This window comes from Nelumbo lutea, chromosome 1 (assembly GCF_056320005.1).
Source record: "Nelumbo lutea isolate HS-2025 chromosome 1, American lotus-T2T, whole genome shotgun sequence".
Taxonomy (NCBI): Eukaryota; Viridiplantae; Streptophyta; class Magnoliopsida; order Proteales; family Nelumbonaceae; genus Nelumbo; species Nelumbo lutea.
In genome coordinates, this window is record NC_142684.1 from 109,663,399 (window position 1) to 109,675,671 (window position 12,273).

The following is a 12,273-nucleotide window of genomic DNA, read 5'->3' on the forward strand; positions in this document are numbered from 1 at the left end:
TCCATGTATGATTATGTAACCTAAAAAACAAAGGGATCGAACAATTAAATTAATACCTGAATTATACAAAGATCATTATTGATCAACCATATAATTAATTAATGGATGAAATTTAGGAAATGACAGGTATATATATCTTATTTATCTGTCTCGATCATTTCGGATGAATCATTCAAGGAGAATAACAGAGCAATCCTAGTATGAGAAATTTCCCTAGAATTTGTGTGCAAATGGGAAGGAATTAAGGGGTAGTAAGACCCACTACAATTCAGTGTAGAAGCAAGTCTTTGCGGGATGCATCACACCATCGAACATAGCTGGCCTGCAGATTGGGCCAATCTGAGTTGGGGCAAGAGATAAAGTGGTCGAGCCAGAGAGCCAACACTTGTTCCTGCTCTTCCTCCCGGTTCAACATCTCTATTGTCTCTTCCAATACTTTCTGCACTTCTTCTCTTTCTTTGGCACTCATTATCGGTGCATCAGTTCCATTGCTTGCACGGCACAACAATGGCAACCAGGTCATTAGTATCTTCATCTTCCTCCCTTCCTCTTTTTCTCTCTTGTCTTTATCGTCTTTGACTTCTTCTCCATCTCCCAATTCTTTGACGTGCTTGAACAAAAATGCTTGAAAAGGGGGGGGGGGGGGGATCAGAAAAAAAAAATCTCATTTTGAGTTGACATCAATTAATGTAAACTAGTTCAAGTTAATTCATCTACTTTGGAAGAATCAATTTTGTTCTTTTATATAGAATTGACCAATGGTGAGAAATCAAAACAATGCAACAGTGAAAAGAATGTGACAAATTCTGGAAACTTGGGCTGAAGCCTGCCTCTTAGTCTTTACCCTCTTACTTACTACCCACTAGCTCGTTTTCTAGAAACTTAAGTCCGTTACCCATGAACCTACTAACTTAATTTGTCACCTTTGTGGCACTCCTAGGTTCTTAATTCCGTAGTCTGGGTGTCATCTTTCTTTGAACATCTATGTTTATACCAACGTTTTAAAAAACGGTCTGGAAAGGGAACTGTTGTAGCCACCAGTTTTTATGTTGATGGTCTTACTGTCTGGTTTGAATGGATAGTCCGTTCTGAAAAATAAATTAAAAATAAAAAATAAAAAACAGTCAAAAAACATTGAATGAATCAATAGTTCAACTATTCGGGTCAATGAATTGTTGATTTTTTCAACGGTTTTTAATTAAAATTAGATTTGAGATAGAATGAAACCAGTTGCCTAAACGATTCCTGGGCCGAACGGTCCGACCGTCCAAATCAACAGCGGTTCAAAAACCTTAATTTATATATTATATAATATCATATTTGTCTTGATTTATATGTAAGTCATTGTAGGGGGAATCTACTCTTATCAAAAGAAAAAGAAAAAAATCTTCAATGGGAGAATCAACTTTGTAAGAGAGGCAGGTATAGCATATCAAGGATAAGGGTGTTCATTATACAGTCTAGACTTAATTACCAACCCCTCATAGGTTTCTTTCGCACAATTCAGTAACCAAATTAAAATTTAAATGTCTTATCATTTAATATTTTTAATTTTAAACGTGGAGGGCAGCCCTTACACTAATACTAGATAAGCTTTTGGTGTAAAAACAAAGTACAATCTCTGCTTTTCTTAATTAAATTAAGAATGTTGCATGGGAATATCACATGACTATAGTCATTAAACAGCAACTAAAAATATATAGCAATTTTCTATGTAGTAGGAAAAAGTTGTTTAAATTAAAAACCAAGAGAACAAAACCTGAGTTCAAGGGAACATCACAACGAGGAGGAAAAACAGAAGAAAAATGCTTTTGTTTACAGTCTAAGTGCCATCTTTTAATTGTGCTTTATAAAAGATATGAGATTTGCTGCAAATACAAATGTTCTACATACATGGGGCCATTCTAGCCAGGTTTGGGCACTTAGCTTGTGTTTGCATCAGATTTGGACTCTTTCTAAAGTTGCAATAGATTCATTAATGGATTTTTCTCCATGTCCGATGCGTGCAATTGCAATGAAACACATGGCTTTTGCTTTCTTATGTAAATCTCCAATTTTCCATGGTATTGGAGGCAAGGTTATAGGACGTAGGACTTGGACCTCCCTACGGGTCCTTGTTCCATTCCAAAGAATTTGTGGTAGTATTCCTAGGTTATCTGCTCAAGTAGGTCAATAAATTGCCCTACGTTTCAATAAGATTTTAAAAATCCACTCGAAAATGGAATCACTTTGGCCACTAGCTTTTGGGTCAGTGGTTCAATCATCCTGTCTGAACAGATAAACTCTTGATATTTTGAAAAATAATTAAAATAATGAAACAGTCTGAAAACCTTTTATCAATAAAATAGTTTAGTGGTTCAACCATCCAAATAAACAGTTTAGTGACCAAATCAATGGTATTTCAAAATTTTCCAAATCAAGCATAAAATGAAACCAAACAACTGATCAATTCCCGGGTCAAACAACGGTCTGATCATCCAATCTAATTTGGTCTGATTTTCAAAATAGTATAGGCCAATGACACAATTGTCGAGATGGTCGCTTGGGCCTTACATGCACCCTGCAATGCCCTACCCCCGATTCCCCTGCCCTGAATTGTGTAGCAATTAGCATGCATGTAATATCAAGAAAAAAAAAAAAACACTAAGCAGTCTCTAATGCATTGTGGTTGGTTAATGAGTCACTATTTTTTAATTGTATTTCTCTGTTTATCTCTTAATTATTTCCTATTTAGTGTACAGTTTTGGGATAGTTTGTTTGTTAGTGTTGTTGTCTAATTGTCTTCGAGGCAATGAATGGTTATGTGAACTATTTCTATCATTAATTTCAAATGCCTTTCATCAAATATATAAAAGGATATGGTATTTTACCAAAAAAAAAAAAATCTCAACGGCCGTTATACGCAAATAAAGTGTTACCACGAGTCGGCATCCCTTAAAGAATTATACGCAAATAAAGTGCACGAGGGGGAATATCCCCCCTCAGTCATCTACATTGTACTGTATCAAGCTCCTGAACCACAGGCTGACCCGTGAACCAACCAATTTCATGTTGGGATCATGTGGATAGCAGACAATGCATGATAGTTTTTCTCGTATTAATTATGATCTATGAATAAGTGGTGGTAAAGAGGCCACCATACTTTTGTTATGTTGCATGGTTTCATTTTGGGTAAATAACTTTTAATTAACTGTACTTAGGATTATCTAGTCAATTAAGATACAGATTAATTAGAAAAATTTATGGTTTGTTTATCTTTAGAAAATTTTATTATTTTCTTAGGGGAAGTTATTTTTTTGGTTTTTGAGAGGGGGAAGGTTGGTCAATGGGATATTAGTTCTCATTAATCAATAAATTCATATTCATTTTTTAGATTTATTTTTTCAGGTAAATGATACTCATCTCCTAGGTGTGTACGTAAATAACTTTTCCTCCTGGAAAGAAAATTGCTAACACTTCAATGGGATAAAAATGTACCTTTTAATAATGAATTTTTATGACTAAAATGATCATTGCCTTATTTACATGAGAAATAAAAGAATATGGGTAAATTCACTTACCCGGATAAGTAACTTATTGAAAAGTGAATGGGACCTAATGCCCTGTTTGTTTTTCGGTAAATTACTTACCTAAGTAAATGTACCTACCCGGATAAGTGTTTCCTACGAAAGACTTACCCAGGTAAATGCATTTACCATGTTCTTTTATTTCTCGTATAAATAAGGAAATGACCATTTTAACCATAAAAATCTATTATTAAAAGAAACATTTTTGTCTTGTTGACAATTTTCCTCCCATAGTCAATTAAGATACAGATTAAGACAATGTTTTTATAATTTTTACTATAGTCACCGGTTCAAATTTTATAAAGATTATTTTTAACCTAGCTTAGAACATAGCCTCGAGTAGAGCAACAAATTACGGGATCCGGCTCTAATTTCAGTTAGCTAGGGTGGCGCTTCAGTTGATACGTTAGCTACATAATCCGAGTTCAAATCAGTCTCCTAGAAATATTTGTCGATAATGATATCATTATTTCTGATATTATTATCGGGAGATATTTTCCAAGCACGGCGAAGATGTGCGAACGTTGTGGGGGCTGATTTGATCTCAGTCCGATATTTTCAAATTTGATTCGAATAGTCCAGCGGATACGCGGATCCGAATCCCGCTATTGTCACCTTTTTTTTAGAGTAAATTAATGTGATATGCTTAAATACAAAATGGAAAAACTCTAGTTCCAGTTTTATCTTGAATCAAACTAAACTATCAAAGTAAGGGAAGATGTTCGGGTCGGCCAATGATACGTTACGTACCAGATACCTTGACCAGAGAGCCCTGAAGTCGCGGCGGCGCCGAAAGAGCGAGACGAGCCAAGTTTGAAGCTGATCCCCATCGCCATACGGCTTCTTCTGCACTCCTGCAAGCCGCTAATTTTTCGGCCAACCAGAGCAGCTCGGCAGCCAACTTTTCGGCAGAAGCTCCGGGAGGCAACATGTCCTCCCTCGATCCCCCGACCCCGAGGCGGGCTCTGGCTCCGTCGCCCAACGACCGGACTACTCTCAAAACCCGATTCAACGAGTAATCAACCCCATCGAACTGCTCTCGCTCTTGCTCTGACATCGCCCTTTCGAGCAGGCAAAGAGTCCTGGCGAACGCCGTCGATAGAACCGATTGGTTGACTTTTCTCAGCGACTCGCATCCTTCCTGGAGATTTTCGTCGATGAGATTTTCAGCTAAGTTTCGAACCGTTTCATATTTGCGGGAGCTGACTGGGATATCGTTGATGATGGACAGAATCTGAGAGAGTGCTCGAGCGATACCGGAGTCTCCCTGGGTCGGGAATTCCCGCTTAACGTGGTGGGATTTGTGAGGAAAGTCGGCCGCTGATTTAGCAATTAAGGAAGGAAAGATAGAAGGTAGGAAACGAAGAAAAAATAAGAGAAGTTGGATAAGAAGGTAGCGAATGAATTGGAGAAGCTTATATCTTTCTGATAAATTGAGAAGGGATTTATCAGCGGAGATGAATATAGAGGTTATCAAATTCCGAAGAAGAAAAGGAGCCATAGCGGTAGTTGAGTTCTCCATCGTCATCCTATCCTATCTATCTGGTTCCGGTCTGAATGTCTGAGTCTTCTCCCTCCGCTGGTGTTGGTTTTAAAGAAGGGAAAGTGCTAAACAGCAAGCAATGAATCTAATGACATGTTGCGGAGGTATTTGGAAGTTGGATTGTTGGATGAGAGAGCCACACACAAGCACAGGGTCTTTGAATCGCGGTCTAAACAATACGGCACCCCGGTATTTGTGATCCATGCTATCTTATGGTGGAAAAGGGAGGCCCGAGTCCTCTCATGTAAGAGTAAATGCTGACGCGGACTTCCTTACCCTTTCCTTTTTTTACACATGTAATAAGTTTATTCTTTAAATGTAAGATATAAAGGGCTAAATAGTACTCCAATGGTTTAACAAATGGATAATAAGCTTATCTAGTGATGTAAAGTGGGCCGTGCCAGCGGTCCGTGTAAAGTTGGGTTCGTGCCGTGTTGGACCGTTGGCTGTTACGGGCCGTGTTGTCTTTACCGGTGAAAATTTTAGGGGTCAGCTTGGCATGGCCCACGGGCCTGGGTCGTGCCATGGGTTAGGCTGGCCTGTGGGTCAAGCCTTGGGCCAGATCGAGTTGTGCATCGGGTCAAAGCTATTTATTTAAAAAAAAAATTGACAAAAAACTTAAAATTTTAACTTTATATGAATTTTGTGTATATAATTGCTTATATATATAATAATTAAATAAATTAGTATAATAAAATTAAAAAAAATATTTATTTTATTAATATATTATATACTATATATTATTATATAATTATAATTTATATAAATATATATAAAATACATATAAATAATACATTCGTGCTGTGTCGTACCGGCCCGTGGACCTAAAATCCTAGCCCAACACGGCCCGCATGATCGTGTTGGGCCTAGCACGACCCGATTTACACCTCTAAGCTTATCTTATTACTAGCGAGAAGCCTGTGTGATGCATGAATGAGAGAGAAAATGATAGAATCAACAAATGAAATCAAATCAAACCTATTATATTTAAATTAATAAATGAAGCATTTAAATAAATGCTATTTTTTTAGAGTTCAGTCCTCCTAAAAATTGTTTTATTAGTTTTCCAGATGTACTTACACCCACCCCCACTATAAATACCACCCCCCGTGAATTGGTAACCCCCCTGACACTGGCCTGAACTGTATTAACGTAGAGGTATAAATCGAGTCGTGCCACTATGGCTTGGCATGAATTTTGATCGGCCTGACAGCCCACAGGCCATGCCAGGCCTGGCATGATGGTCCGTACCGTGCTGGGTCAGGGTTCTTAGTCTATGGGTCGGCACGACCCAGCCCACGGCACGGCCCATAACATGGCCCATTCGAAAACTAGCCGTTAGGACCCCCCCCCCCAATGGCTAGGTTCAGCTTTTTGGGGGGTTTTTACATAAATACCCCCATAACAGCTATATAGGGGGGTATTTATGTATTTTGCTTATGGAGGGGAGAAAAATGTCACAAATGCCCTCCAACAGCTATATAACAACTAGTTTAGGGGGCTTTTTGGGTAAAGTTATAAATAACTTTACAATGACCAAAATACCCCTCATAACAAATAAAAAACAACTAGTTTTAGGGTATTTTGGGCAATTGAATTATTTTCAATTCCTATAAATTAATAGCTCTATCCTCCACCATTTTCTCATCATAGCAATTCAACAATTCTCTTAATCTCTTTTCTCTCTCTCTCTCTCTCTCTCTCTCTCTCTCTCTCTCTTATACATTCTCTACAATCTGAGTGAACTTTGATTAGCTAGTTGTCTGATTCTCCAATTCTCAACTTTATTGAAGTTTCAACAAGAAGAAGGCTTAGCTCAAGTGTCTCAAGCTAGCAATTTGGGAGGCTTGGATGTTGAAAGGCTTTAATTGTTGAAATCAAGTTGGGATTCTGAACTGACAATCCAGGTAAGTTCAATTAAATTAATTTTTTATTTTTTAGAATTAAAAAAATGGTTGGCTCTTCCCAAAACCAATTCCCTAACATGTCCAGTGTTGATGATATTCAATCGCATCATGATAGTGTTAGCACCGATGTTATTGATATTGATGGAAGTGGAACTTTCATCCCTGGTACTGATACTAGGGGAAAGAAAAAAGAGGGCCTCTAAGTTGAGTAGCCCGGCTTGGAAAATATTTAAAGTAGAGTATATTGAGGGAAAGGGAAAAATAGTAGTTTGCCAAAAATATAGAAAAGACTTTAGCTATTGTAGCAAGGATGATACTAGCCATTTGAGTAGACATTTGCTCACACATGAGAAGAAGAAGAAGAAGAAGAAGAAGAAGAAGAAGAAGAAGAATGGAGAGAAACAACACAAACACAAATTGAGAGGGGGTTTCTGGTACATTTAAATATTTACAAGAAAAAAATGAGACAAGAATTAGCAAAATACATTGTACATGCAAAACAACCATTTTTGTTAGCTGAAGATACTAAGTTTGAAAAATGGTTGTGTAATTTTGTAAATCCACAATATAAAAAAATTTATAGGAATACTATTAGATCAGATGCTTTAAAATTTTTTTATTCATATAAACAAAATTTAATTTATTTGTTATCAAATCTTAATTCTAAAGTTGCAATTACTTCTGATGTTTGGACTTTTAAATTTAACATTAATTATATTTGTGTTACCAGCCTTTTTATTGATGAAAATTGACTTTTAATACAAGAATTTTAAAATTTACTAGGCTTGAATGGCCACATACTGGCCTAGCTATTGCTGCAAGCATTTTAAATACTTTACATGCTTTATGGAATTGAAAATAAATTATTTTCTATTAGTTTTGATAATGCCAATGATAATGATTCTGTAATAAATATTTTAAAATCTCAATTAAAACCATGTTCAAATGGTAAATTATTTCATATAAGATGTGCATGTCACATCTTAAAATTATGTATTCAAGATACTTTGAATATTATTTCTACTCATATTTTTAAAAATAGAAATTTTATTATATATATTAAAAGTTTAGGGGCAAGAAAACAATAATTTAAATATTTATGTCAAAATTATGGTTTAAAATATAAACATTTTATATTAGATGTAAAACATAGATGAAATTATACCTATTTTATGTTAGAAAGTTGTATTTCTCATAAATAAATTCTTACTGATTTTTATAATGCAAAAGTGCCTAATGATATTGTATTTGAGGAAGACTGGGAAATGACAATTTGTATAAATAGATGGGGTCATAATGTAGATTTAGCCTCAAAATTTAATAAATAGATGCGGTAAAAAGTAGTCAACCCCTTTAAAGTCCTGCTTGGTCAAAATTTGGATCTGTGGAAGATTTTGAACCATTTTATATATGAGGGATATCAGATATGTTGGCATATATCATATGCACACAAAGATATTTCTTGAGAATTTAAAAATATTACTCAGGAATATCAGCATGGCAGACTGAATGGCTTGGGCTTCAGTCCGACTTTGCATGGAACTTCCATGAGTCAATGACAGCAAAGTCAGAATGGAGGCTCTTGGCATCCACACTTAAAAGTACTTTCTGTTTTCCTCCTATAACAAGAGATATACCATATGATATATGGTATATGTATCATATATATAGCGGTATTTATTATCCAATTAATTGTAATTTACCTTATCAATTAATGGTGATTAGTGGTTGTTTTGCAAAATATAGAAATAATCCATAATTTAAATGTATTGTTGAAATAATGGAAAATAAATTTAAAAAATATTGGAAGAACATTTCTCCCCTTTATTGTTTAGTTATAATATTAGATCCTAGGATTAGGAAAGATGGTTTAGATATTTTACTTGAAACATATTGTGAAAATATGAATATTGAAATTGGAAATAAAAAAGAAGAAATTAATAATTTATTATTTGAAATGTACAGTTTATATGAATCTGAAGCAGTAGGAAATATTCCTACAACTTGTACAACATCTTCTATTTCTGATCTTGAGCCCAGTAGTAGAAGAGAAAAACTTTTTTATTTAATAAGTAGAAGGCAAAAATCTGTTACTTCTACAACAAGTTCATTTACTGAACTTAATTTTTATTTACAAGCAAAATTTTCTAATTTAGGTGAGGGAACAAATAATTTTGATATTTTAGCCTGATGGAGTGAACATTCAAAAAATTATCCAATTCTTGCTACCGTGGCACATGATCTATTAACCCCTCCAATGTCTAAGTTCCATCGGAGTCTTTTTTTATTATAAGTACCAAGGTGTTGGACGACAAGAGAAGCTGCATGAACGATGAAAATATAGAGATGTGCATCTACTTTAAGGATTGGCTAGATGCAGAAGATAAATTATAAGACAAAGGAGGGCATGATATTACACCGGATATTTCACTTGAAGCACATGATGAAAGTCATGATTCCTGAAGATGACTAATTGTATAGAATTTTTATTTTTTTCAAATTATTGTAAATTTTGTTTTAATTTTATTTAATTTATTTTCTATTTTTTAATAATGTAATTTTGTATTTTCAATTTGTAACTATATTGTATTTTTTTATATTTTATTAATTTATTCCATTTTCATATTTCATTCATTCAAGTATCCAATCATTGTATTTGTAATTTGTATCATTCAAATTTAAATGAAATAAAATTCTTATTTTTCTTCCAATTTGTTATCCATCATTCTTATTTGGTTAAGTATTTTTTTTTTCATTTATGTGTTAGATTTCTCATTTCTTAAATTTTCAAATAGTTTCCAAAGTTTAAAGGAAAGTTAAATATTTTAGTTTTACACTTTTACTTAAAAAAAAAATCCAAAATTTCAAAAGAAACAAAAAAAGTAAAAAAAAAAATCAGTCTAGCCTGGTTCGGCCCAAGCTCAATGCCCACCCTGTGGTCCAGCCCGACATGGCCCAAGCCCATGGCTCGATTCGAGTATTGTATTGGATAGCTCATACAAATACGAATATGGATACGCTTTGGAAACACATGGATACAAACGAAAGATATAGAAACACTTGGATACACTAGTGAAATTCATACAAATCACATAAATACATTAATTATACTAAACCAAAAGTTGAAATATCTATGAATAAGATAAAAATACATGAGAAATGCATGCTTCAATAGGTTATATGAAGAGAAATATTATAATAAACAATACCGAGACTCTAGAACATTCAAACATTATACAATAATTATCACTCTTTCAATTTTATAATTATAATTTTCAATTTTTATTAATTTTGGGAATATTTATTAATTTAGTATTTTATTTAAATAACAACTATTTTTTAAATAATAAATATGTTTTCATTTTTAACATATAATATTTTTATTTTACATATTTGTAAAATAAAACAAATAAATCATTTAAGGTAGATAAATTAAATTATATTTAATTTTCAGTTTTTATTAAATTTTTTTGGGAAAATTAAATCTTAAATTATTCGTTTCAGTTTTTATAATTATAAGTTTCTATTTTCCATTAATTTTGTTGGGAAAATTTATTTATTTAGTATTTTTATATAATAACTCTATTTTTTCAAATAATAACTATGTTTTCATTTTTAACATATAATTATGTGTAAAATAAAATTATAAATTATCTAAGGTAGATGAAATATATTATTTTTATTAATTTTTTTGTTAAAATCAAGTCTTAAATTATTTATTTTAGTTTTCATAATACTATTTTTTAACTTGTACTAAAGATGAAAAACAATCCACAAGTACTCGATGTACAATTTTGTCAAACTAGACACGGATACACCTCCACATTGGTATATTGGCATGTATTAGACCGTATCCACCGATATGGTGCGATATGATCCAATACAGAGCCATATCGTACCGATACGCATTACTCGTAGGATATGTATCTAGTCGTACCGTATCCTGTATCCATGATCATGGATACGGATATGACATATTGATAGTATCGTATCGATACCTTAATCCTTGATTAAAATAGGTTCCTTTGGCCATAAAAAAAACATAGGTTCTTTTGGAATTGAATAGCTTGGAAGATTATAAAAGGAAATTGCAAAATTATGAGAAAATGGAAATGAGATATCAACCAAATAGCACCAAAAACTAAATCCACAATTATCTTGTATGAATCCACTTCAGTAAAAAAAGAATAATTATAAAAGAATGTAAAAGGAATTAGATAAGAAAAAGGTAAATATCAATCAAAATCATGGGACTTTGATTTCTTGATTTGATGAAGACAACAAGAAGTTATGCATATTTTGCTTGAAAGAGAAGGACAAGAGTAAAGAAGAATTAGATGATAGCAATAAAGTGCATCTCATGTCAAAGGAAATACCAAAAATCATAATAGAAATGCATAAATACATCAATAAAATTATGCAAAAATGGCAAAGGAAATAATAAAGTAACCCATCAAAAGAACCAACAAATTAAAAAAAATAAAAATAAAACAACCTAGCCTAAACCAAACTAAACCCCATAAAATAGCAGCCTAGCCTGTTTTGATGAAGCACTTCCAAGGAAAAAGAGCGACAAATATTAGAAAATAAAATACATTTAGTTTCCCTTCTATCATACACCACCAAATCTTGCCATCATCACATCAAAAGTAACTGATGATTCTAGTGAATTAAAAAAAGAAATATGAAACATAATCACTTACTTGGGATTTCTACTAGATTCTCCCTTGTAACCAGCTTTATAGCTAATAAGATCACTTTGAAACAATAAAGGGTAGCCACTAACTCCATGAAGTAAAATAAAAATAGGAAAAAAAAGATACAAAACTTACTATGATGGTTGATATATGGTAATCTCTAGCAAGTTATGTGTAACAATAATTTAAACTAATAATAGAATAGTCACCCTTTTCACTGAAATAAAAAAAAAAAAAGAGTAAGCATTGGTCCTGATAGAAGAAGGAATAGTATAGTATGGTAAGGAATAGCATATATAAAATTATAATATTCAAAAGATTAAAAAATATGGGAGAGGAAGAGAGAGCGAGAGGGGGGGACTCACAAAAGCAAATGCTGAAACGTAGGGGTGAGCAAAAAAAACCAAAAAACTTAACCGACCGAAACTGAACTAAAAATTTAGTTAACCAAATCGGTCGATTCAGTTTTGGTTCAATATTTTAAAAACCGAAGGTACCAGTTTGATTTCGGTTAACCAAAATAGAAAACCAGTGGTTAACCGAATTGACCGGTATACAAA

The 12,273-nt window shown here is 33.3% G+C and overlaps 1 protein-coding gene across 1 annotated transcript; it reads right to left on the minus strand.

Moving 5' to 3' along the window:
• Positions 1 to 16: 16 nt before the first annotated feature.
• LOC148876743 (1,8-cineole synthase) lies at positions 17 to 5,296 on the minus strand. The gene is made up of 2 exons (XM_088984904.1): positions 4,317 to 5,296; positions 17 to 624 (listed from the first exon to the last, which is right to left on the minus strand). The coding sequence occupies exons 1-2, from the start codon at positions 5,092 to 5,094 to the stop codon at positions 269 to 271; spliced, it is 1,134 nt and encodes a 377-aa protein (XP_088841030.1). The 5' UTR covers positions 5,095 to 5,296; the 3' UTR covers positions 17 to 268.
• Between the last annotated feature and the right edge of the window lie 6,977 nt (positions 5,297 to 12,273).